Source organism: Bos indicus, chromosome 4, assembly GCF_029378745.1.
Source record: "Bos indicus isolate NIAB-ARS_2022 breed Sahiwal x Tharparkar chromosome 4, NIAB-ARS_B.indTharparkar_mat_pri_1.0, whole genome shotgun sequence".
In the NCBI taxonomy this organism is placed as follows: domain Eukaryota; kingdom Metazoa; phylum Chordata; class Mammalia; order Artiodactyla; family Bovidae; genus Bos; species Bos indicus.
Window position 1 is genome coordinate 57254866 of NC_091763.1, and position 27990 is coordinate 57282855.

At 37.4% G+C, this 27990-nt stretch overlaps 1 protein-coding gene across 7 annotated transcripts in view; it reads left to right on the forward strand.

The window, feature by feature from the left end:
* Nucleotides 1-27990, forward strand: part of IMMP2L (inner mitochondrial membrane peptidase subunit 2) — a 956525-nt gene that overhangs the window by 151424 nt on the left and 777111 nt on the right. The window contains exons 5-6 of one of the 7 annotated variants that reach the window (XR_011566113.1): nt 472-22442; nt 23077-24309. The exons of 4 other annotated variants lie outside the window; for them this stretch is intronic. Coding sequence is in view for 1 of the 3 variants with exons in the window: in XM_070787261.1 (XP_070643362.1) it covers nt 472-595 (124 nt within the window). In the remaining 2 variants the exon portion in view is untranslated. Of the gene's footprint in view, nt 1-471; nt 24310-27990 lie in introns of those variants that run through there. 2 more of the 7 variants (XR_011566114.1, XM_070787261.1) reach the window with 2 other exon arrangements.

Below are 27990 nucleotides of genomic sequence, written 5' to 3' on the forward strand. Positions count from 1 at the left end.
ACAATCTGAGCCTTTCAAATTGAATATATACTAGCCTCACTTAGCTAGACTTCTGCAAGAGAAATAAGTCTACAGAAAATGATTTGAATAGGTATTTTCCCAATTTTCCTGAGTGTGGGACTAAACACATCTCAATCTAGGTGGTCAGGGGAGAAGTTAATTTACTGCATACAATAAATGCCTTAGATACTAGAGCTTGATTCTTTTGGGGAGCCCTGCTAGAGAGGCTAGGTTGAATTTCCATGTAATATAATTACTTAAATCTGTCATCTTTTTGTTCCTTTGTTTTTTCCTTCTTTTTTTTTTTTTGGTGGCTGTTTGTAATTTCTTCTATTCCTGTGGCCTTTTTGGATAACTGAGTATATTTTATGTGCTATTTTATCTCTACTGTTGTTATATGTTGGTACTTTGCTTTGTACCAACCAATCAGTGGTTGCTTTGGAGTTTACAGGATGTGTTTATATATATTAGGGCTTCACAGGTGACACTAGTGGTAAAGAATTCTCCTGCAGTGCTGGAGATGCAGATTCAATCCCTGGGTTGCAAAGATTCCCTGAAGGAGGAAATGTCAATCCACTCCAGTTTTCTTCCCTAGGAAATCCCATGGACTGAGCAGCTTGGTGGACTACAGTCCATGGGGTTGCAAAAGAATTGGACATGACTTAGTGACTCAACAACAACAATTTATATATATCAGTACACAAGTACTCCTTGGAAGGAAAAAAAAAATCATCAACCTATACAGCATATTAAAAAGCAGAGACATTACTTTTGTCAACAAAGGTCCATCTAGTCAAGGCTATGGTTTTTCCAGTGGTCATGTATGGATGTGAGAGTTGGACTATAAAGAAAGCTGAGCGCCAAAGAATTGATGCTTTTAAACTGTGGTGTTGGAGAAGACTCTTGAGAGTCCCTTGGACTACAAGGAGATCCAACCAGTCCATCCTAAAGGAGATCAGTCCTGGGTGTTCATTGGTAGGACTGATTTTGAAGCTGAAACTCCAATATTTTGGCCACCTGATGTGAAGAGCTGACTCATTTGAAGAGACCCTGATGCTGGGAAAGATTGAGAGCAGGAGAAGGGGACGACAAGAGGATGAGATGGTTGGATGGCTTCACTGACTCAATGAACATGGGTTTGGGTGAACTCCGGGAGTTGGTGGTGGACAGGGAGACCTGGCGTGCTGTGGTTCATGGGGTCTCAGAGTCAGACATGACTGAGCGAATGAACTGAACTGAACTGACCTTATGTAGAATATGTATTAGTAACACTTTATAGTATACCTTCAAATAATTATATGACTTTACACTTATAATTATCTTACAATTGTGTACTTCCAGTAGCCCCTTCCATCTTTTGTGCTATTGTGGTGATACATTTTACATCTACATGTGTTTGAATTCCACAATACATTATTTTTACTGTACACAAGTATCTCTTATGGATATTAAAAATTTATAATAAACATAACTTTTTCTTATATTCTTCACACTATTTTCTATTCATTTATGTAGATGCAAGTTTCTATCTTGGTATTATTTTTCTTTTAACTTGAAGAACTTCATTGTTTCCTCTTAATGCTGATGACAACGTCTCTGCCTTTATGTTGTGTTTATTTTTGAGAGACACTTGGGCTGGACATAGAATTTTAGTTTCATTTTTATTTTTTTTTTTGAGCTTCTAAAAAATGGTATTATATTTCCTCTGGCTTGCATAATCCTGATGAGACATCTGCTAGATTTTTATCTTTGTGCCTATATATATATATATAATGTACTTTAATATTTTCCTTGCTGCTTTTAAGATTTTCTATTACTGGCTTAGAGCAATTTGGTTAAAACATGTCTTGTGTGTGCGTGTTTTCTTTATGACTATTATGCCTGGACTTTGTTGAATGTCTTAGGTTTGTAGGTAGATTTTTCTTTTAAAATTAAATTTAGAACATTTTTGGACATTGTTTTCTTTTCCTTCCCCTATTAGGACTCTAATTACACAAATATTAGATAATTGATATTGTCTCACATGTTATTGATGCTATATTTACTTCTTTGCCTTTTTTCCCATCTATACTTTGGTTAAGGCAATTTGTATTGCTATATTTACAATTCCCTGATTTTTTTTTTTCTTCTGTGCTTAATCAGCTGATAATCCCATCCAGTGAAATATTTATGTCAAGTACTATATATTTTTATCTTTAGACATTTAATCTGGTATTTTTTGATATCTTCATTTTCTTTTCTCATTGTATTCATATTTTCCTTCAAGTCTTAATTTCATCAAAGCTATTTTTAAATTCCTTTTATGATAACGTAATCTGTCTTAATTCTGGACCTATTTTTATTGATCAGTGTTTCTCTGGGTTATAGGTAACATTTTTCCTGCCTCTTTTTTGCCAGTTTCTTTTTCTTTTTTTTTCAATTAGGCAATGAGCATTAGGATTTATTGGACTCTAGGATTTATTTGCCAAAAGGTTCATTCAGGAAAGGAAAAATCCAAACGAACCTTTTGGCCAACCCAGTACATTTTTTAGCTGAATTTTACTATTTCCTTTAAATAGGATTTAACCTTTATTTATATATATGTATAAACAACCTTTATTAAGGACTTCCCTGGTGGCTTAGATGGTAAATCTGCCTACAATGCGGGAGACCCAGGCACGATACCTGGATTAGGAAGATCCCCTGGAGAAGGAAATGGCAACCCAATCCAGTGCTCTTGCCTGGAGAATCCCATGGATGGAGGAGCCTGGTGGGCTACAGTCCATGGGGTTGCAAAGAGTGGGACACAATTGAGCAACTTCACTTTCACTTTCTACATTTATTTATCCTATTCAGAACACATGGATACTCAGAGACTGTCTGGATTCCTATGCCAATTACTTCAGCTTTTTTCCTACATAGCTCTCCCCACCTTTTTTCTTTCTCCCCCATCCCAACCAGTACTCTGCCCCAGACAGTAACTTTTGTTTCTTACATGGTCTGTGAAGTTTCTTTTTTTGGATTTCCCTTCGCTATACCTGGAGAAGGAAATGGCAATCCACTCCAGTATTCCTGCCTGGTAAATTCCATGGACAGAGGAGCCTTGTGGGCCACAGTCAGTCCATGAGGTCGCAAAGTGTCGTACACAATTTAGCGACTAAACAACAATCTGTATACCACAGATTGGACTTTGCCTTTAGAATAAAATAAGGGAAGTCTTAGCACCTGATTTGTTTCCCTTCTCTTAATTCACAGGGCTTATTGCCTTTTGTTCAATATCTGAAATAGCTTTATATATTTTACTCATTTTGTAGTTACATAGAGAATTGGGAGAGCAACCTTATAGCAGTCCAGCAAAGTTACTTTTTCCACTGAAATGTATTGTGTTAAATGTAGTTGTTCTATACCTGAATATAGAATCTAGTTACTTTCAGAAGCAAGCTTTATGTTGTAGTACATTATTTTCAGACTTTTCAAATAATTTTTATAAAGACCAAAAGATCATTTAATGAAAGTTATACCAGTATCTTAGAATAATATCCACAGAGATTTTTTTCATAGAGGATAATACCCTTTAGGTTATCCATTCCCTCTTTTTGGTGCACATCGGTTATTTAACTCATTACATTGACAATACCTACAGGTTCTTTTAAAATTGAATTGGGACTCAGAATGAATACATGCTGTTGTAGTGGTTCTTACCATAGTGCGTATTGAGTTATGAGAATCACTCATGGTTATTTGTTACCTAGGAGGACTACTAAATGTGCATGGTTATGTAAATCTGCAAATTTTTAGGTCTAGGCTGATATCCGTATTGAATCATAAATTTATTATTGATGCATTGCTTTCTAGGCAGACATGTTTACATTTTAAGAGAATTAAGGATTAGAATTATTTTCTGTTATGGAATGGTTTCTTCAACTTTGAATGGTTTAAGTATTCACATTACTGATTTGTATAGTCAATACATAAAAATAGTTGATTAATTATTAGTTTGGAACACAAATTAATTGCAAAGTTTTTTAATAAAAATAGTAGATGAAACATTTAGGGAAAAATATTTCCACATAAAAGCAATTTAACTGACAGAAGCAGTCAGTGCTAAAAAATTTTTATTCTCAGTTATAAATGGCATTTTTTAAAGCATCATTTTTATTCTAGCCTTCATCGATATATCATTTAGGCAGAAAGTGCTGATGTCGATTTTTGTCTTAGGTTGGAAAGGTATTGAAGGTGAATTTAGTTTTATTTACACATTCTCTTTCTTCCACTGTCTGGGTATTGTGTTTTATTAGACTGTTTAAAATAAATTGTTTTGAAATATATGGGCGTGGTGGTCATTTATACAAGGTGCTTTAGTTTTAAAAAAATATTAACTACTTACCAGATAGTTCATTTATCAGCTTTCTTGTCTAAATCTATACCTAAATTTAAGACTATTTTTCTGGTAGATGCACAAAAAGTTATTGTCCCCAAGTTTTCCGTTCAAATTGGTTTACTGCCATGTGAAATTTATAACTAAATTTTTTTTATATGAAAAAGACAAAATACATTGTCATCTCATCTTGTCTCATCATACATTTCAGTTATAGGAACAGTGATATGCCTTCATTTTTGTGACATGTTGTGCTAGACAAATTTTTATTATAGAGTGTATGTGGCTCATTGTATGTTTGTGTATGTTTATGCTTGACTCTAAGAGAATAAAGTTGTATTTACATAAACTGTAGTGATATTTCTGTATCTGTATGAACATATTGGTCAGTAGACAAGATCATAGATGCTTTTTGTATTTGTTTACAGTAATTCTCTCACTGAATATGCACCAGTTACTGACCAAACTGTCCTGTAATAACATACTTATTGCTGGTTTCAATGGCTAATAGAGATAATTAGATATGTTGCAAGGTGTCACTTGGACCATCTTAAGTGTGCTTTTTATGGTAAACTTGCCATGTTTATACACACATGGTGTCTATTGTGATGTCTTCTGATTTTGCTGGTAATTCAGCTAAAGGCTATTAGTATTTCAAGGTAGAATGATTTATTTTTATGCGTAGGAGCCAATTAATATATTCTTAATATATTTTTTACTTACTATATGAGCATGTTACTTAAATTTCCCTGAGCCTCAGTTATTTCACCTCTGAAATGAAGATGGGATTATGGTAAAAATTAAATGAGTTAATGCATGTGAAACTCAGACTAATTCTTGACCCCTAGCAAATTCAGTGAGTATCAGCTATCACTGTCATTATATTACTTTAGTTAATTCAAGAATCAGTCAGCAATCTTTTTTGTCCTTTTCCTTTGCATCTCATAAAATTCACCCATGCTAAGACTGAAAAGCACTGATATTTTGAGAATTGTGTAGTCATCACCTCAATGCAATTTTAGAGCATTTCTGTGAACTCCTAAATATTTCTTGTGCATGTTTGCAGACACTCCTCCTTCCTACCCCAGCTCCAGGTAACCAACAACCTGCTTTCTCCCTTTAATGGACATTTCATTTAAATGGGATCATAAATTGTTCTTTTGTGTCTGGCTCCTTCTACTAAACATAATGTTTGTGAGGCTCATCCGTATTCTAGCAGATACCAGTATTTCATTCACTTTTATTGCTGAAGAGTATTCCTCGTGTGGATGTAGTCTGTGTTTAAAATTTATTCACCATTTGATGGACCTTTGGTTTATTTGCATTTTTTACGTATTATAGAGTGCTGCTATAAATATTCTTTACTAGTCTTTTCATATACGTATATTTCTGTTTCTTTTGGTAGATTCCTAGGTGTGTGATTGCTGGATTGTTTGATAAATTTGTGTTGAACCTTTAAAGAAACTTTTAACTGTTTTCCAAAGCAGCTGTAGTACCATTTTACATTTCCACCAGCAATGTATGAGTTTCTAGTTTCTCCACATCCTTGTCAACACTTGTTATTCTTTGCCTCTATACCTTTATAGGTATACTGTCACTGTGTAGAGCAGTATTACATTTCCATAGTTTCCCTAAAGCATGTTTTTATGTGTCTTATCCAAAATCATGCCCTCTCTCTGGGAGAACTCTGAGCCCACATATTGGTGCATTATAACATGCAAAGAACTCAGGTTCTTGGCTCAGTTGGGAAATTCTGAAGTGCCATTCCCACTCAAGGTTCCATTGACTGACGTCTCTGTTCTAACCTTATTGCAATTCAACTTCTCTGTCTACCTGTCCTGCTTCCTTCACTCCCTTCCAGATGTCGTTCCTGAAAGTGCTCCCCTAAATGCATGCACATCTGAGTCTTGCACTGTTTCCCAGGGAATCTGACTACAGCTGGGTTGTAGAGTTGACAGGAGTCAATAACTCAGAGTGACTGAGGAAGGTGGCCTCTAGCTTAACATAATATTTGAACAGAGACCTGAATAAAATGAAGACACATGGCAACTTGGTATCTGGAGGGAAGAATTTTCCAGAAAGGACAATAAGTGCAAAGAAACTGGGCAGGACGATACTTGAGGATAAGGAGGTCTGTATGGAGAAACCAAAGGAGCCAGATCCTGAAGGGCTGTGATGGTCATGCCCTGTGTGGCCTTTGAAGAATTTTCAGCAGTGGGATTCCATGATCACTCCAGATGCTTTGTGATAATATAATGTAAGGGGCAGAGAACAGCAACAGGGAGCCAGTCAGGAGTTATTGCAGTGGTCCAGGTGAGAAATGGTTGTGACTTGAGTTGGAGTGATAGCATTACAGTGGGCAAGAAGTGGCCAGATTTTGAGTATATTTTGATAATATAATTTTTTGATGGTTGGGATAAGGATATGAGAGAAATGTAAGAGAAAGAAAAGAATTAAAGATGTATCTGAAGACTTTGGCCTGAACAATTAGATGAATTCTGATGGACATATTGAGACATGAAAAGCTTAAGAAAAGGTTGGGGTGGGTAGAAATCAAGTTACCAGTTTTAGACATATCAAATTTGCATGCCTACTAGAAATATGAGAGTAGATGGGCCCCAAAAGTTGGATGGCAATTCTGGGTCCAGACTGAAGATAGAATTTGGAGAGCTCTCAGAGTATTGATAAAAAGCTGTGGATCTGAGTGAGTTCTTCTAGGCAGGGGTTGACAAACCTTTTCTGAAAAGTCAGAAGCACCGAGTTGTCTTTGTCACAACCATTAAACTTTGCCCTTCTATTGGCATTTTCTGTAATGATAGTTAAGTGGGTGTGGCTATGTTCTAATAAATTTTTAATTATAAAAATTAGTGTCAGTTGCAGTTGGCTTGCAGGTAGGTAATAGTTTGCTGATCTCTGAGTTGGATAGTGAATAGAGAATGAGAAGAGATCTTAGCTCTTCCCTTAGCTGGGCCCTGGGGCTAGTATAATACATAGATCCAGGGAGATTGGAAGGAAGACAGTGATGTAGAAGGAAAGCTCAAAGAATGTGTTTAGGTTACAATTTATGTTTGTCTTAACTTACATTTGTAATTGGGCAAATAATGTAAAAACATAAATATGAAATAGTCTAATATTTTTTGGTCTTAGACATTACTATTTCTTTAATATAGTTTATTAATCATGTTCTAGAACATATGAAGTGGTATCATGTAAAATGCTCAGAATTCTTTAGATATTTGGGTGTGAGGTTCTAATCACATTAGAATTAATGTAAGTTGGTGCATTATTCCAAGTACATTTTTTAAAAATACTCTAATATGTGGCATTATTAAGATGATATAGTTGAAACTTCCTTTTCCTGAATTTTCAGCCATGCTTTTTGTTGGGGAGAGCTGTCTATTCAGAAATAGTGAAATTAGAGGAAGAGATTTTGAAAATAACAGATAAATCCTTTAAATTTGAGCGTCTTTAATTTTTTAAGACCTTTGGAGTCTTGAAGAATGTTGTTGCACATTTCCTAATAAGTAACTAAAGAATGAATTGTGTAAGCAGGTGAGAAATCATCAAACTATAGTTGGTCAAAGGCATCACAGATGTGTGGTGGCTTAGCTTAGAAATATGACTGAGACATTATAAGAAATCTTGGTTAAACTTGCATTTAATTTGTAAGATTGGAGTTCTCACAAGCTATTCCTGGTGAAATTTTAATTTTTCTGACACTGTTATAAGCAGCAGCTGCAGCTGCAAGGTGAAGTAGGAATTAAAGAACTGCTTAGACATATCTTTTTTGGAACTTTGACACCAGAAGTGATTCTGAAATTTTTGCATTTCCTACTGATAGACATTATGTGTAGAAAACTCACATTATTATAGGTCACTGAATAAATTTTAGAAATACCAATTGACATGATTCCTTCAGGGAATTGTGGTCTGCTTTTTGATGTTATTGTCTTTGTCAAATATGAAAGTGTGGAATGAATTTATTTTTAGTGTGTGGGGAATTTAAGGAAGAGGTGAGTTTTCTCTCCAAATTTAATTTTTTTTTTTTTTTCAAATGGACCACAAGTGAAGTTTATATAGATTTTCTTTCTACCTCTCTTCACTGAGAAAGTTAAGTGCTTGAGTTTTCTATGAACTGTTTTATGTAGTTGATTATTTCTAAATGGTGGGGGCGGGGGGAGTTCCAAAAAGCACTAAAAACACAGTTGTGCTCAAAAGTCATTTTTTACTTGCAGGTGAATGTGGTCGTAATTGGTATTCCTTGTGTGCCTGTTATATTTGATAGCACTTACATGCTGTCAAATGTAATGTGTTACAGATGAGATCATTAAGAAAAATTTTCATTGTCATTACAATAGTGGTTGGGCAAGCCCTCTTTTGCTAAAAGGCTCTCAGTAAATCCTAATACTCCTAAGGCTCTCTGTATTTTCTACAGCTCTTGGTATTTCAAACTGTGGTAACCAGTTTTAATTGTGTCACAATGAACCTGACTTTTTTGTATACTAGGCATCTTTAGATAAATTTATGTCCTTTATTCCAAAATGTTTTAGAAAAAACAGTTGACTAGTGTGAATTTATGTGGTATTTTATGATAAAGTTCTGTGAGCTAGGGCAAAAATAGGATGGGTAGGTCATGCTTCCATGGTAAAAACTCCTTGTGTGTTACACTGTCATTTGGTATTAATTAGTGTATGTGTTTGGAGTTGTTTCAGATATGGCCCTTACCATAATAAGTTGGTTAAAAGAACACACACCCTTCAAGAGGCTTCAAAATAACTAATTTTTCCCAAATATTACTTTACATTTTACTACGATGGTCATTTCACATTCTGAGTTCAAGCTACTTTTTAAATCACAGGATCCGGACTTTAACAACATTATATGAAAAGGAAGGGATCTTTGCTCATATCCTTTCAGGACACATTACAGGATTCTTTGCAACCTGAAGAATACAGAATTTTAGCTTTCAGACTTGACTCTCAAACTGTTTGTGGTTTGGAACAGTTATTTAATGTTTTGTGGGTTTTCTGTTTATTTTTTTTTTATGTGTGAAGAAATTTGTTAGACTAGATTTATTTTTTTTTCATCCTTTTAAAATGGCCATACATTTTGAATGTTTACTATCCAATAAGTGGTATATTAAATATCCTAGGAATTCAGTTCAGTCACTCAGTCGTGTCCAACTCTTTGTGACCCCCATGGACTGCAGCACTCCAGGCTTCCCTGTCCTTCACCACCTCCTGGAGCTTATTCAAACTCATGTCCATCAAGTCAATAAAGGCATCCACCCATCTCATCCTCTGACTCCCCCTTTTCCTCCTGCCTTCAATCTTTCCCAGCATCAGGGTCTTTTCCAATGAGTCAGTTCTTCACATCAGGTGGCCAAAGTATTGGAGCTTCAGCTTCAGCATCAGTCCTTCCAATGAATATTCAGGACTAATTTCCTTTAGGATGGACTGGTTGGATCTCCTTGCAGTCCAAGGGACTCTCAAGAGTCTTCTCCAATACCACAGTTCAAATCCTAGGAAGTACAAAATAAATAAATGACAAACCACCTGACTTAAAAAATGTTAACCTAGTTGGTATGAAAACAGCAGATAATAATTTAAAACTGAATAAGATTTGTTACCAAAATGAATGATACATGATAAGGAAGAAAGTAAGTAGGGATTTGGATGATCCAAGAGGACTTTCTGGAAGAAATGCTTCTTGAGTTGAGCTAGAAAAAGTTTGGATAGGAGGGAGAGGATTTACTGTGTTAAGATGGCTATGGAAAAACAGATGTCAGTAGACATAAATGAAGATGATGTGCTTGTGGAACCAAGAGGGCATTGAGGCTGGAACAGACATTTCCTGTTGGGAAGAAGATAATAGGAAACAGATTGGATATTCAGAGAGATGGAAGGTTTTTAATGTCTCCTTGTGAAATTTCAATTTGATTTGTAATAAATGGAAGTTTAAGATTTTATTAAATAATGTGAACAAAGCAGCATATTAAAGAAAAGGGTGACTTCATTTCATTATGTGAATAATCTATATGTGTGTGTGTTAGTCGCTGTCGTGCCAAATTCTTTGTGACTCTATGGACTGTAGCCCACCAGGCTCCTCTGTCCATGGAATTCTCCAGGCAAGAATACTGGAGTGGGTTGCCTATCCCTTCTCCAGGTGATCTTCCTGACCCAGGAATCGAACCAGGGTCTCTTGCATTGCACTTACCTATATATCCTTTAAATGCTAAAATTGTTTTATGCAGCTACAGGATTCACTTTTCTTTAAAGAACCATTTTATTCTGCCTTGTGTAATTGTTAGTTGAGCATGCATCTCTCTGTTTTACCAGAGTATACACTTGGGACAGAAAACTGGTTTTAATTGCTTTTGGTCCCCCATATCCCTCAGCACAGGTAAATAATCAGAAAATATTTAACATACGCTGCTATTCTTAATAATTATACATATTCACTATTGTATAATAATGGAAGTTGGCATTTTATTTTGCTGACTTAATTTTAACTCATGTTATACCTTGGTGGGTTACATTTGGAACATAGGCTAAATTTTATTGCATGATAATCTCAACAAGTCATCAAATCCTTAGAAAATAAAAGCAAATCTGTTCAGTCCAAAATGAAATTATTGCATAAATTTATGTAAATACTTAAGAAAAACTAGATTAGAGCAAACGGAGAAGGCAGTGGCACCCCACTCCAGCACTCTTGCCTGGAAAATGCCATGAACGGAGGAGCCTGGTGGGCCGCAGTCCATGGGGTCGCTAAGAGTTGGAGAAGACTCAGCGACTTCACTTTCACTTTTCATTTTCATGCATTGGAGAAGGAAATGGCAACCCACTCCAGTGTTCTTGCCTGGAAAATCCCAGGGACGGGGGAGCCTCATGGGCTGCCGTCTATGGGGTCACATAGAGTTGGACACGACTGAAGCGACTTAGCAGCAGCAGCAGATTAGAGCAAAAAAAAGCAGAAAATACAAAAAACCAAGCCAGTTTTTTTTGCTATTTGGGACAATGTGGATGGACCTTGAGGACATTTGTTAATTGAAGTAAATTGGACAGAGAAATACAAATAGTGTATGATGTCACTTATATGTGAAATCTCAAAAGAAAAAAAACACAAAAAATACTGAACAGGTATAGATACAGAGAACAGATAGGTGGTTGCCAAAGGCTGGGTGTAGGGGGTAGGTGAAGCTCGTGAAGGTAATCAAAAGGTACAAATTTGGACTTAAGAGTAAGTCCCGGAGATGTAATGTCTGCCGTGGTGACTATACTTAATAGTACTATGTACTATTTTGAAAGTTGCTAGGAGAGATCTTTGGAGAAGGAAATGGCAACCCACTCCAGTGTTCTTGCCTGGAGAATCCCAGGGACAGGGAAGCCTGGTGGGCCGCCGTCTATGGGGTCGCACAGAGTCGGACACGACTGAAGCGACTTAGCAGCATCAGGAGAGATCTTAAAAGTTCTTATAACTTGAAAAAATATTTTAACCATGGGTGAGTAACTAGACTTATGGCAATTATTTCACAATAGATACAAATATTGAATTATTATGTTGTGCAGCTGAAACTAATATAATGTTAGGTGTCAATTACATCACGATAAAAACATAACCAACTTCCCCCACAAACAAAATTTTCCTCATCAGAATACATTTGAAAACTTATCAGTATAATCTTTCTTTTTTTGGTGCAACTCTAAAAAAAATATAAGTGTTACTTGTATTGGTGATTATTATAGAAATGAGATTTGTAAAATTCTGTTATTGTTCAGTTGCTCAGTTGTGTCTGACTCTTTGCGACCCATGAACTGCATCACATCAGGCTTCCCTGCCTTCACTATCTCCTGGAGTTTGCTCAAACTCATGTCCATTGAGTTAGTGATGCCATCCAACCATCTCATCCTCTTTTGTCCTCTTCTCCTCTTGCTCTCAATCTTGCCCAGCATCAGTGTCTTTTCCAATGAGTCAGCTCTTTGCATCAGGTGGCCAAAGTATTGGAGCTTCAGCTTCAACATCAGTCCTTCCAATGAATATTCAGAATTGATTTCCTTTAGGATTGACTGGTTTAAAGGATACTAATAATCTTCACTTTGAAGACATTATATTTTAGTAGATATGTAGTCATGCCTCATGCAGTATGCTTTTCAAAGATATAAGCAGATAGGCTGAGACCTCCTCCCTACCCTCGATGTCTGACTATTCCATGCCACTAATATCTTCCCACTGAGCCAGGCAGTTTACTTGAATATAAACTGAGCATGAGGAAGGTACATTAAATTGTATTGTCATTCAGACTACATATGTAGTTAGTTGATCATATAGAAAAGACTTATAGAGAACAGGGTAGGAACATTTTAAATGGACAGTGGGGTGAAGTAGAGAAGGTGAAGGGTGGAAAGTGGGCACAAGAGAATATCACCAGGTTGGAAATGCAGCAGCAGGGAGTATAAAACTAGATTCTGGAAGGAGAAGTAATGTCATCATGGAATCTTGAAATTGTTGGAGAAGACTCTTGAGACTCCATTGGACTGCAAGGAGATCTAACCAGTCCACCTAAAGGAGATCAGTTCTGAGTGTTCATTGGAAGGACTGATGCTGAATCTGAAACTCCAATACTTTGGCCACCTCATGTGACGAGTTGACTCATTGGAAAAGACCCTGATGCTGGGAAGGATTGGGGGCAGGAGGAGAAGGGGACGACAGAGGATGAGATGGCTGGATGGAATCACTGACTCGATGGACATGAGTTTGGGTAAACTCCAGGAGTTGGTGATGGACAGGGAGGCCTGGCGTGCTGTGATTCATGGGGTCGCAAAGAGTCGGATATGACTGAGCGAGTGAACTGAACTGCACTGAACTGAATAGGTAATCTTGTTAAGAAATGACCCATTTCTGAATTGGATACCATGGCCTATAAAGGTTAAATGACTTGTTTTCTATTGTAATTAGTTGACCCTTGAACAGCACAGGTTTGAAGTGGTGAGTTCACTTACATGAGGATTTGTTTTTCCAATAATTCTGTAGTACTGTGCATTCCTATGTTTTTGAATCCTTTGAGGGAAAATTGTCCAGTTAGCCTCTAATTAAAATAAATAAGTTTAAATTAAAAATAAAATAAAATTAAAAAATAAAAACAAAAAAAATGTTTAAAAAAAGGAGAAAAAAGCTAGAGGCATCATACACCTTGATTTCGAACTACAATAAAAAGTTATTAAAACAAAACAAAACAAAAAAACAAACTATGTAATGTTGCCATAATTCCAATAATTGAAAAATAAAGTATGTATGTGTAGACCAGACTGGAAGAATATATAATATATAGACTTTGTGGATATATGTATTAAATGTAATTTATAATTTAAAAACATTTTTTTTTTCTGTAGCCTTAAACATTATAATAAGAAAATTAACAATTGCAGACTGGTAACATGTGTTGAGTAATAGTATAGTATTACTAGTATTTTTTTTTACTAGTAACCTGCCAGCCAATATTTCTCTATATGATAGTCTGTGAGTCTGTGAAAGTTGCTCAGTTGTGTCCAACTCTTTGCGATACTCCTAAACCTATATTCCTAGTTTATCCCTTCTTGCCTCCTTTTCCCCTATGGTAACAAGATGTTTGTTTTCTATATCTGTGACCCTATGTCTGTTTAGTATATAGATTACTCTGTATTACTTTTTAGATTCCATATAAAAGTGTATCATGCAATATTTGTCTTTTCTGTTTGACTTACTGCATTTAGTATGTTATTTTCTAGGTCCATACATGTTTCTGCAAATGACAATATTTCATTTTTTATGGTTGAGAAATATTCCACTGTATATGGTGTATATATATATATATATATATATATATATATATATCTACATATATGGCATATATACATACACTGTGTCTTTTGAAGCCAGTCATCTATTGATGGACATTTGGGATGTGCCTGTGTCTTGGCTATTGCAAATATTGTTACTGTGAACATTGGGGTGTACGTAACTTTTTGAACTAGTTTTCATCTTTTTGAAGTATATGCCCAGGAGTGGGATTGCTGGGTCATATGGTAGCTTTATTTTTAAGGTAAGGAACTTCAATACCATTTTCTATAGGGGCTTTACCAATTTATAGTCCCACCAACAGTGTAGGAAGGCATTCTTTTTTCCATACTCTATCTACTTGCATCTTAAGTCTCTTCAGTCATGTCCAAGTCTTTGCAACCCCATGGACTGTAGCCCACCAGGCTCCTTTGTCCATGGACTTTCTCAGGCTAAATACTGGAGTGGGTTGCTGTCTCCTTCTCCAGCACCCTCTCTAGTATTTATTATTGGTGGACTTTTTGATGATAACCATTCTGACTGGTGTAAAGTGATACCTCATTGTGGTTTTCATTTGCATTATTCTAATAATTACTGATGCTGAGCTTATTTTAAAATGTGGCAATTTCTTATAGTAGCACATCCATTAACAAGAAGTAAAATGATTTTCCTGAAGTTACCATATGATACAGTATACAGTAAAAACAAGTAGAAATAATAATAATATATATTAGGAAAGCAAAATTGGGCTACAATTAAAAAATTTAACTGACTGCTGTCTAGTTGAATTAGAAAAACATTTCAGCTAACTGTGTATGGAGACAGAAAAAAATGACAAAGTGTAGCAGAATGATGTGGTAGGAAAATAACATATCATTTGAAATTATAACTTGGTACTTTTAGTTTCCCTGGCGGCTCTGACGGTGAAGAATCTGCCCGCAATGCAGGAGACCTGAGTTCTGTCCTTGGGTTGGGTAGATCCCCTGGAGAAAGGAATAGCTACCCACTCCAGTATTCTGGCCCGGAAAATTCGCAAAAGAATCACAAAGAGTTGGACACAACTGAGCGACTTTCACTTTTAGTTAAAAAAAAAAGAGAAAAGATTAGATCCATTTTCAAAGTCCTAACTGAGGAATTGTCTTCTAGTCTGTTATCCAGTGAGATTTCTTATAGTCCATTATACAAATAGTCTTTTGATTTGGTAGCTAGTGAAAGGATCTTATTGGATCTCAAAGGATATTAAAAGCCTTTGATATGAAAAGATGCTAGTCTATTGGATTTGGATACTCTGAGCCAGGTCATTTAGCATAACCTTTTGAAACTGCATCATATTTTTTACTGGACTCACATGTACATGGGGACAAATGAGAAGTATATAAAATTAGGACAGAAACAAACAAAATGCATTCAGAGAAAAAGTTGAATAAGGAGAATGCATCAGATCTCTAACTTAATCTGTGTTTATTTTTGAATTTTCTGTTCTTTCATGTTTAGAAACATGATGAGCACAGCAAATAAAATTTGAGTACTTTTCCTGTATTCCATATCCAATTCTAAGTGTTTTACATTGGTTATTTCTGGTGGCCAACCAGAGGCTGCTGGGAGAGGAACTTAAATTTTATCAAATCTGAGATGCATCCTTATTTTTATATACCACCAAGAAAGAAAAAGGTACTTAAACTATGCTGTGATTGACTGTAAAATAAATGCTGATTCCAGAGATGACAGAATATTTTAAAAATTGTATCCTAATAAACGCAATACATTGGTTGGCAGATGAGAGAGTGAACTAGCAGGCTGATCAATTACTGTTCCCTCTCTTAAAGATTAATTTTTAACAAGGTTATCATCACTGAGAGAAAATTTTGAAAATGTGACAAGATGGCAATGAAAAAAAAATTGTGTTTCTGTTCAGAATGAAGTTTAGTTGTCTATACTGTATCTCTTGGCTGTCTTTAGGCCTGTTCTTTTTGGGAAAAAGATACATGTATAGAACCCATTTATGTGAGCATAGAATCAGAGAAAAAGAATTCTTCAAGTAGGGGTACATTTTTATGTAGGCAGAGACTAAGCTTTAATTTCCACTCATATTAGACATTAGACTGAAAAGTTGTACTGTTGGCAGTTGGGAATGGCTGTGGGAGGATTTTCAAAGTAAAACAGTCAATGGACATTAAGCAATAGATATATTCTTCCCAGAGGAATGGTGTTTCTAGAGACATTGAACCTGTAAGCAATTATTCCCTATATAAAATGTCAGGAGTGAAATTAAACAGCTCCTCCTAGCATGCAGAGTATACACACAGCAGATAGTCTGAGCAGAGCAGATGACAGATTAAGTCTAATCAAAAATGCATAATCTAAATCTTGGCTGTTACCTGGTACAGACGGGCAAGGAAGAGGGAAGGAAAGGATAAATGGGAGAAGTTTCTCCTAAGAGACAATGTGAGTGAGTACGTGAGTGAGTGACAGTCGCTCAGTTGTGTCTGATTCTTTGTGACCCCATGGACTATACAGTCTATGGAATTCTCCAGGCCAAAATACTGGAATAGGTAGCCTTTTCCTTCTCCAGGGGATCTTACCAACCCAGGGATAGAACCCAGGTCTCCCACATTGCAGGCAGATTCTTTACCAGCTGAGCCACAAAGGAAGCCCAAGAGGTAGTATAAGAGGAGCAGTTAAAGAGGCTAGGTCACAGAGAGCTATTATTTGTTGTCGATAGAAAAAGGAAGAAAGAGTTAACTTATTATGGTCCTAGAGAGAGAGATTTGATTTCTGTTTCCACCTTCTGGCACAGAGCTCCTAAAACACTTGACATTTTCTGAGTGGTAGAAGTGGTGTGAACATCTTTTGTTCTAGTAACAAGTCTTGATGGATCCCTAGATAGATTTGGATAGGGCTGGTCACCAAAACAGCACCTGCCTTGACTGGAAACTTATAACTTTGAGCCCCACCCAACACCCTCTGGCTAGTGGAGAGAGACTGGAGATTGAGTAGATCACCAATGACCAGTGATTTAATGAGTCTTGTCTATGTAATGAAACCTCCATAAAATGCCCTAGATGACAGGGTTCAGGGAGCTTCAGAATTGGTTGAATGTACCCATGTGCTAGGAGAGGAGCAGACCCCAACTTCCAGGGGATGTATATTCTCATGTTTGGGATCTTTTGGGATCTCATCCTATGTACCTCTTCATTTGGCTGTTCGTTTGTGTCCGTTGTAACAAGCTGGTAATAGTATATAAGTGTCTTTGAGAGTTGAGTGAGCCATTCTGGTGAACTGTTGACTCCTGCAGGGAGAGTCAGTTGTGGGAACCCCTTGCCAAGTTGGACAGAAATGTGGATAAGCTGGGGACTTGATACTTTTGACTGACATTTATAGTGAAAGCATGTTGTGGGGAGTCTGAAGCTAACCCAGGGAACTCAGTGTCACAATTGACTGGATTATAGGACACCCAGAGGTATTAGAATTCGTTGGTGTCAGGAGGAGAAACACTTGTCTGATGTCAGAAGTGGTGTAGAGTAAAAACAGCTCAAACATAATAGGAGAAGCACTGAGTTTAAGGCCAAAATGTTCAAAAAGGGAGGTAAGGATGTAATAGATTGACGGGCAGTGAGGTGAGTGGTAGTTCAGGAAGTGGGCTGGAACAGAGTAAAAAGTAGTCAGACTAGGTACTTTGGGATCTCAAGCTACAAATGCTGGGCCCATGGTAGAAAACTATTTATGATAACTCTTGAGCATTTCCAGTGGGCAGGAAACATTGACCACTAAAATGTGGCTGGAAGAATAAAAAGAGCCTTCAGTGGTCCTGGTACCCTTTTTCCTAGTTAGCCAATATAAGCAAGAGTACTTAACAGGTTGGATATATGTGTCACTAAGTAATGTGCCTGTGGATCCAAGAATAAGTTCTTGTCTGAATTCCATCTTGTGTAGCAGGTGTCCAAAGAGAAAATACAATTTTCAGATGTGATACACTGGACACAAAGAAAGTCTAGTTGGTAATGAAGGATCTGTATATGCAAAACAAGGCCAGACTGTGAAGCAAGCAGGGAAAGAACATTTGCTGAGCCTTCGCTGGAAACCAGGAGACATTAGCCTGAGATGCAGGCAATGCTTATGGCAGATCAGGGATGAGGAGATGATGCTCAATGTCATCCTTAAGAACAGATGGCAGTAATCCCATCTAATGAGTGGAGTCAAATGAAAGAGAGGTGTGGTAGTATTGATAAATATTAAAGAATCTTCTCCAGGCTTCCTTGAACTTATACTCTTATCTCTATTTGCCAGTTTCTGTTGTAAGGCTGAAACTCTTTCTTTTAAAAACTGTGGAATTTTGCATAATCATTCTTGTGTAAGGCACAGACACAATGTGTTATCTGCAATAAATTAGTTTGGTTTATTAAAAAAGAAAATTTAAGACACAAAGCATTCTGAGCGTGGAATCCTTTTAGATTTGAATAATTTTTTTCTAATTACCTAGTCTAGGCTTCTTCATACCCATTATGTTTATATTAATTTGTGTGTGTGTGTGTGTGTGTGCACACGTGCACTAAGTCACTTCAGTCATGTCCAACCTTTTGCTAACCTATGGACTAGCCCACAAGGTTCCTCTGTCCATGGAATTCTCTAGGCAAGAATACTGGATTAGGTTGCCATGCCTGTCTCCAGGAGATTTTCCTGACCTGGGGATCGAACCCATGTCTCTTATGTCTCCTGCATTGGAAGGCAAATTCTTTACCACTAGCACCACCTGGGAAGTCCCAATATTTTTAGTGATTCATCTTTATTACATTTTAGTGACGCAAAGTACTTGTTTTTCTTAGTTACAATAATTCTTGCCTTTTTGCACTTTGATTTCATCAGCTTATGAGCAATTTGCATAGCAACAAGAACAACTGATAATAAGTGTGGGAACAAAACAATCAAAGTTGTACCCTTTGAGTGTACAACTCAGAGGGTTGGGAGGGAGAAAAGTGGTATGTGGTAAAGATTGGCTGCCCAAGGGCTCCAGCCTGCATGTTTCACAGGGATAAATGGAGAGGCTGGCTAACTGAGAGTCTGGCAAGAGATCTGCTACTGTATTTGTGATGCTCAGAAATGCTGCAGTTCCTCTATTCCTATGCTTTACTAAAGATTCTGTAGGTGATTGAGAATCTTTCATTTACATATTATCTACAACCATACTTGTAATTATTAGTAAAAATGAACATAATGGGATATGTTAGTAATTGGAACTGAAATTATAGTACATAATAGAGTCTCAAATAAAAAGTATCAAATTTCTAAGTAAAATTTTTTGTGATAGTTGAATGTATCCTGGTAGTAATGGTAGGGAGTGATAATATACATTGATGATCGAGATGTATTTTTTAAACTTAGCCTTTAATTAGAGTTTCACTCTTCCTAGTTCTGTGTATATGAATTTGTCTATTTTCTTTGTTTCAAATGTGATACTAAAAATACACACACAGAAATTGAAATTTAGTTCCATCGCAGTCCTGTAATCTTGTCTTATTTTGTTCTGTAGCTAAGTCAGAATTCACATTTACTAGATTATTGTCTATTGCCATGGAAATCATTTTGTTATATTTCAATTTCACTACAGGAACAGCCACAGGAGCTAATGGACCATAAGAGGGAAATTTGTTGTTTAAACAATGATTATCTTTTATATTTGGCTAACATGAAAAGGGGAAAGTACAATTCTTCTGTCACACAGCATGAGAAGGTAAATGGATGGGAGTTACGGGCAGAATTCACCTTAAGAAAATCATAACTGTCTTATGAATCAGAAATAATGTTGCCCACTCAGAAGACAAAATTATAAAATGTGCCCATATCAAGCTGTGTTTTTACAAACAGTATAGGAGGGCCTTGTTGTAGGTTAAATTCCCAAGAAGTAATCATTTTGAGATGGAATGGGGGTGAGATGGAATGGGGGTGCATGGAGTATATCAGGGATCAACTACTGTGAAAGGAAGGGGAAGAAGATACAGGACTGGGCCGAGAAAGAGATGAAACTTGTATGCAAGAGGGAGAGAGTCCCAGCCAGGCCAGTGGAGGGGGCTGTGGAGGTGATATTGACCTTGGCATTGTTTTGGGTCACCCTTGCTCTGTGGAAGGATATGGAATGCCCAAGGAAGGGCTGCCCACTCTCTGTCTGCAGCTGAGGACGTGATCGCGTCTGCTGACCTGAAGACCCTCTACTGATCATACTCCTTATCAGTTCATCCTTGAAGCAGAATCTGGGTGACACATTTCTTTGTCTATATAGGTCATCTTATTTCATGAATATCAGGGATTTTCTGCAGTTTTATCCTTAAAGTATTTGTATTGCCCAGAAAATATATCACCTTTAATCAGCAAAGTCTTGCATAAGAATTACTGTTCACATTTTTTTAGACTTAGAGTTGACAAAGGCCATTTTAATGTCCTTATTGTGTTTGAGGGCTTTTAGTATTATGTAAGCTCTCTTCTATCTATAGCCACAGCATACGATTTTTTAAAAAAATTCACAGCCGATTGTGACCCTTCATAGAAAGGTAAGGCTTTTTTAATAGTATATAAACATTTATGACCAAATGTTTCTTTTTTGAACTTTTAGTTTTACAATGATTTCAAACTTACAGAAACATTCCAAGAATAGGACAAAGAACTCTCATATGTTCTTCACTTCTATTCCCCTAGTATTAACATTTATTACAATTGTCTTATCATATTCCCTCTCTTTTCTCTATCCCTTTACTCTCACACCTTATTTTGAAGATTTTTTTTTTTTGACTTGACAGTAAAAGTTGCAACATGATGCTCTAGTAATCCCTTAGTAATTCAGAAAGTATTTCCTAAAAGCAAGGACATTCTCCCACATAACCTTCATGTAACCATCAAAATAGGAAATTCATATTGATATAATATTACCGTCTAACCCTTGGATCTCATTTGTAATTCATTAGTCACCCAGCGATGTTCTTTATAGGTGCGGCATCCAGGACCATGTCTTGTATCTATCATCCTGTGCTTTGGTCTCCTTCAACTGGAACTCTTCCTAAGTCTTTCTTTGTCTTTTATCTTTGAAGAATACCACCAAATTCTGCTTCTCTATTCATGACCTAGAGCCAGACATCCTGGAATGTGAAGTCAAGTGGGCCTTAGAAAGCATCACTACGAACAAAGCTAGTGGAGGTGATAGAATTCCAGTTGAGCTATTCCAAATCCTGAAAGATGATGCTGTGAAAGTGCTGCACTCAATATGCCAGCAAATTTGAAAAACTCAGCAGTGGCCACAGCACTGGAAAAGGTCAGTTTTCATTCCAATCCCAAAGAAAGGCAATGCCAAAGAATGCTCAAACTACCGCCCAATTGCACTCATCTCACACACTAGTAAAGTAATGCTCAAAATTCTCCAAGCCAGACTTCAGCAATATATGAACCGTGAACTTCCTGATGTTCAAGCTGGTTTTAGAAAAGGCAGAGGAACCAGAGATCAAATTGCCAACATCTGCTGGATCATGGAAAAAGCAAGAGAGTTCCAGAAAAACATCTATTTCTGCTTTATTGACTATGCCAAAGCCTTTGACTGTGTGGATCACAACCAATTGTGGAAAATTCTGAAAGAGATGGGAATACCAGACCACCTGAAAAAAGAAACTCCTTGGAAGAAAAGTTATGACCAACCTAGATGGCATATTGAAAAGCAGAGACATTACTTTGCCAACAAAGGTCCGTCTAGTCAAGGCTATGGTTTTTCCAGTGGTCATGTATGGATGTGAGAGTTGGACTGTGAAGAAGGCTGAGCACCGAAGAATTGATGCTTTTGCACTGTGGTGTTGGAGAAGACTCTTGAGAGTCCCTTGGACTGCAAGGAGATCCAACCAGTCCATTCTGAAGGAGATCAGCCCTGGGTGTTCTTTGGAAGGAGTGATGCTGAAGCTGAAGCTCCAGTACTTTGGCCACCTCATGTGAAGAGTTGACTCATTGGAAAAGACTCTGATGCTGGGAGGTATTGGGGGCAGGAGGAGAAGAGGACGACAGAGGATGAGATGGCTGGATGGCATCACCGACTTGATGGAAATGAGTTTGAGTGAACTCTGGGAGTTGGTGATGAACAGGGAGGCCTGGCGTGCTGCGATTCATGGGGTCGCAAAGAGTCGGACATGTCTGAGCGACTGAACTGAACTGAACTGAACACATACCTATATGTACTTTTTCCAGATTCTTTTACATTATGGGGTTATTATAGAATGTGGAGTCTAGTTCCCTGTGCAATACAGTAAGTCCTTATTTTTTTTTAATTTTTAAAATTATTATTCTAAAGTATGAATGACAGGGTTTTAGTGCTTAGCTTGCCGTTGTGGATGATAATGATAGCAGTGGGATTTGCGCTAGTGGTTTCTGATATAAAAGATAGTTTCTGAATAAGAAACCATCTATATTGCAGAGGCAGATCTTTCTTTGGTTTCTTTTGGATTTATTTCTTGTCAGCTCAATAAGAAGCAGCTATTAGGAAAAATGTTTGAGCCTTGTTTATTGGTTTGCAATAATGAGAACAGTTACTGAGTCCTAATAATTTTGTGCTTTTATTTTCAAGTAAGAAAGCATTCTTGTTTTGTAATGATACCAAGGGAAGGTAGTTTAAAAGCTAGTTTTAAAGGATCTAGAGCTTTGAGAGGTTATAATTTAGAGTGGAGGCATGGTGGTCAGAGGAAATGAGCCAAAGTTAAAAGCCTTTTCTGTGCCATTGCATCTGTAACCATCCTCAAAGTACTGTGCACTTTATGTCACAAAAAAGCCTCAGATCCTGTGGGTAAATGTTATCTGTAGGAACCTCATCTCTTGTAAAAACAGTTCTTTTATTCTTACAGTGTTTGACCAAAAATACAAATAATAGTGTTTTCTTTTTGCAGGGCAATATATGGATATAGGGATTCTTCTAGTTTTGAATAGGTATGTTGTAATATAAAAAGAAAAATCAAAATTAAAATTAATAGATGGTAAGACAGAAACTGAAGGTGTTCTCTTGGTTAAATCTTTTTCTTTTTGTCTCTTTTGTGAAGCAAGGATACTAGTTTTTATTTTTCTTGAGACTGTTTTTATGCCTGATTTTCTTTTGGAGGATAAAATATAATTACTTGTCAGCTAAAAGTTGGTGGGATCGATGTTTTTGCAAGTGGCTTTAGAGGTAGGTCTTGGTTGTGTTTAACCTGTAAGGAACATAGGGAGCATGCAGGATGCGGGCATGTTGATGGACAGTCAGTATGATTGTAGAGGAAAGATAAGTGAGTGAAGGCTCAGTTCATTCTTTTACTTTAAACATATTTGCATTTTCTTATGAGTCTCCATTCTCCTGACCTCATCTAGTGTAATTTTACTTGCTTCTTATCCCAGTCCCTTCTTTTTGTTTCTGCCTTTCTCTCTGATACAGAGTCATTCACACACATATAACATACCTTCATGCTTGAATCTAAATAATTGACATGCATAAAAATATTCCCAAATGAAGGTCACATAAGACCTGTGTGTTTTTGTGTAGATGTGTGTACACACACACATATTATTTTTAAGTAGTTAATCACTCTGAGTACTTGGTTTATTATAAATATCCAGCTCAGTTTATTAAGTAAATAAATAAGAGCCTAAAATCAGAAGTTATTTTTAAGAACTGGAACAAATTGGTCAAAGGAAAGGACAGTCTCGTGGAGATGTCATTCACGCCACAAAGATTTATTTGTTGTAGAGGTGATTACTTCCAGTCACTTAGTAATTGTGTGCAAAAATTGTTAGGTTATCTTCTCCTTTACCTCATCTTTCTGAATGATATTTTACTTGTGATTGGTAGGGAGTGATTAACTGGACCAGACAAATAGTTCCCTGGGAAAGGTAAACCTTGCCTTGGGTGAAGACATGATATGGGACCATGTATTTGTACTTTTCCCTGGCAGTTCAGAGGGTAAAAGGTCTGCCTTCAGTGCAGGACACCCTGGTTCGATACCTGGGTTAGGAAGATCCCCTGGAGAAGGGGATGGAAACCTACTCGAGTATTCTTGTCTAGAGAAATCTTGGATAGACCGTGGGGTTGCAAAGAGTTGGACATGACTGAGCAACTGACACACTGCTGTGAATAAACTCTTCTTATTGCAGCCCATTTCCTGTCTTGTGACAGCTGAGTAACTCAGAGTAGAGTCAAATGACTTGCATGATAGGAACCATAACAAAGCACTTAGGACATCAGCCTTTAAAAACAGCAACGAAAGATCAAACATTCTCTAGTTACAATCTTAACATTTTACAGTTTGGAGTGGTTTGCTACTCCTGTCAATGAAAATGCCTACGTGGCATCTTTTTGGTTGCCAAAAAGGGTCCTCTGTGGTTGAGGACCCTGGTGGGCGGGGGATAGTGCTCTGTGTCTTGTTGGGGGTTTGGGAACTGCTTTTCTAATGTGCCCTGAATGTCAAGAACGGGGCTCTTTCTCCTGCTATTTTCCTCATCAGCATCTTCCTCTCCTAGAGGCAATTGATTTAGTTTAAAGAGTATAAGCAGTAGAAATCCAAGATTTGGTTACAGTTTACACTGGGACACCACCCACTCAGTTCTCTTCCCCCCCTTTCAGGTCTCTGCTCAAGGTCATTTTGTCACTGAGGACTTCCTCCGCCACCAGAAACCCAACCTTCCGCCTCTCCTGCCTGATTTTTCCATTAGTGCTTCATTCACGTTGAGTCATGACTGATTTCAGCTCTCTGTGGATCTTCCTTTGAGCCTGATGATTTAAGAATTTCCATAGCTCTGGGCCAAATGGAGCTATGATCCGCTGAGACAAAACATTGTTCCTTTAGCTCTTCCTGGTTGGGCAGTCATATTAGTTCAGATTGCTTATCTATGATACAAAATCCTTCCAATCTCTCCATTTCTTCTAAAAAAAAAAAGGAAAGGAGTTGAGGGGATAGTGCTGATCGAGTGCTACTGGGCCGAGTAGGAGCCCCTCAAAGTGCTGTGGGAGTTCACAGGCGAAGAGCGTGCCTTATAGCAGGGACCAACCTTGACAATGTGCTCAAGGCCAGAGATGCACAGCTGATTTAGTAGGGGAGCTATATTTAAATAACTAATTAAAATAAAGTGCTTAATGGAGATATAAATAAGGTACATGAGAGGATAGATGAGGCGGTGATGCTTAAATCTAACTGGGCAGGCTGGGAGGATTTCCTTGAGAAGATGACACATTGAAAATTCATGAATTTGAACATGTGGTAGTAGAAGCGGGGAGGACTTCAGGAGGGTTAGACTGAGGTCAAGACACATGAAAAAAGAGAAAAAAAACTTGGTGCAAATTTTACTTTGCCTGTTGCTGAGGGCTTTTGGATAAAGGGATTTCAAGGTGGGATTTTGATGTTTTTGTCTTTCACTTTTAGCCCTTCTGTGGGGTTCTGGACTGAACAATGACTTGTTTCCCCACCAGCAGGGAAATGAAGTGCTGCTTCCTAGCTGGATGAATGCTTGGTAACCTTCCATGTCTGGCTTTTCCAGTGAAGGATTTGAAGGCTAAACTGTGTTTTCTGTTCCAGGGAGCCTCAGTCACACTTACCTCCCCAGTTGTAGGTGGAGAATTGGAGCAGAGAGGAGACGAAGGCCAGATCAGATTTTTTAAAAAATTACACAAAGTGATCAGGCAGAGTAGTCATAGAGGTCCAGATTCAGCCCAGGCATGCATGTGCACCTCTTCAACACCAGAAATGGGAAGAGTAGAGGAAGAGGGAACCTGAGTTCCTGTCTTGAAGGAACAGTAAGTCCACCCAGAAGGCTTAAAGTGTGACTCAGTGTGGCAGCTGTGATTTTTCCCCAGGAAGGAGCTGCTGAAGTGTTAGGCAGAGAGGATGGAACTTGTTCTTAACTCTCTACTCCACATGTACATGGCAGGGAACCCTAGAGGGGCAGAAGGGTTCCTTGTCCCTCCAATCCTCATGGAGCTTAACGACAATCATTTCCCAGAGGTTTCTTGTCCTAGAACCTATTAAGTTAATGGCTGTGGAGTAGACTGAAGTTGAGTTGGCTTGTGATAACTCTGTGCCCTTGACTTTAGAACATATTCTTTACAGAAGTATGCTCAGTTACTCGGGCCTGTGGAGCTACATTTGTAGTTACCATTGACCAGAGGAGCCCAGTGAGTCCTTTATAACATGAAAGAAAGTGAAAGTGAAAGTCGCTCAGTCACATTTGACTCTTTGGAACCCCATGGAACATCACCTGCCAGGATCCTCTGTCCGTAGAATTCTCCAGGCAAGAATGCAGGAGTGGGTAGCTGTTCCCTTCTCCAGGCGATATTCCCAACCCAGGGATTGAAACCAGGTCTCCTGCACTGCAGGCAAGAGAGAGAGAGAGCGAGAGCAAGAGAAAGAGAATGACTCAGGTTCAAAAGAGTTGTTCACATGTGTTCAAAGACAATATTTAACCACCCAAATCAACTAGCTACAACAGCTTGTACAGTGTTTCAGTACTGGCTGACTGTGACACAAGCATCTGGGTGAAAATATGCTTCTCTTATTGGCTTGTATCTGAACAAGGAGCTCAGATTTGTTCTCTGTTTCTGGCACTATTGAAAGTGGTTAGCAGGGAGAGCAGTTGATGACTTTCTCTTAGAATCACTCTCAGATACTTAAAAGAAACAGTTTCTTGTACTTTTTTGTAAAGAGATCTGAACTTAAGTTTGTTCTGAGGTTAGCAATTTACGCATGGTATTTTAAAAGATAGAATGATACAATCCCAGAGTATATCAGAGATAAGCCAGATGGCTTGTTTCTAGACTAGTGTTACTGGTGATTAAAGAGCTGATTTTTCTCTCACATACTCAAGAGCGTGGATGTATTTATTGTCAACATATTCAATAGCTAGACAAGTTAAATTGGTCCAGGAAAACCTAATTGGGTATTTTCCATCTTGCATAACTCTAGTGCTCCTATTTAAGATAGCCTGGGGAATAGCTGTTAGTGAAGGTATTGATTATAAGTCTGCTGCTTTTTAATACCTGTGCATTAGCTCCACTTACATTTCAAGGGGCTAAAATTTTAAACAAAAGTAAAAATCTAAGCAGTTTGAGCTAGTTCTGTCACTTGCACTTAGGTGAATAGTTTTGCTTTGATTACTTTCTGAGAGTTGCTGTCAGCCTGGGTGAAGAGGACCATATTACTGGATCACTCTTATTTTGACAAAAGATCATTATCTGGCTGGAACATGTCCTAGGAGCCAATAAATATATAATAGGCTATTTCAGATTCTTTGAAGATAATAAGCATAATCTCATTTTGACTATAGACTGTGTTTCTTAATAAATGTTTAAAAACTCTCCTGGCAGAGCCTTGATATGACAACTGATAAATATACCACTGGATAAATGATAACAAAAAAAAAACACATGAATTACAGTTGATGTGCCTTCAAATTATTTAGGTGCAGTAATAAAAAACCATTTTTTTCTTGACAAATATATTAGCCATGAGTGAATTCTTTCATGTTACTTCATGTTGAGAAATATACGCAGAAGTTTTTGCTGGGGAGTTACTTTTACTGACTGCTGGTAATTCACTTTTGATTTTTATTCAGGTAGTTTGTAATGATAAATTATTTATATAAAACAGTTGCTCCTTGAAATATATGTGAATTTTATTTTTTGCTTAAACTTACTGTGTATTTATGAATCTTGTTGTTAATGTTAGGAAAAAATCTAATCAAGATCCTGGCTTAGAAAGTTGCTCATGATTGCTCTTTCATCTAAAAATTCAACCTGAACTGACTTATTACTTGTCTTAATCTTAAAATGAGTTCCTGTTTAT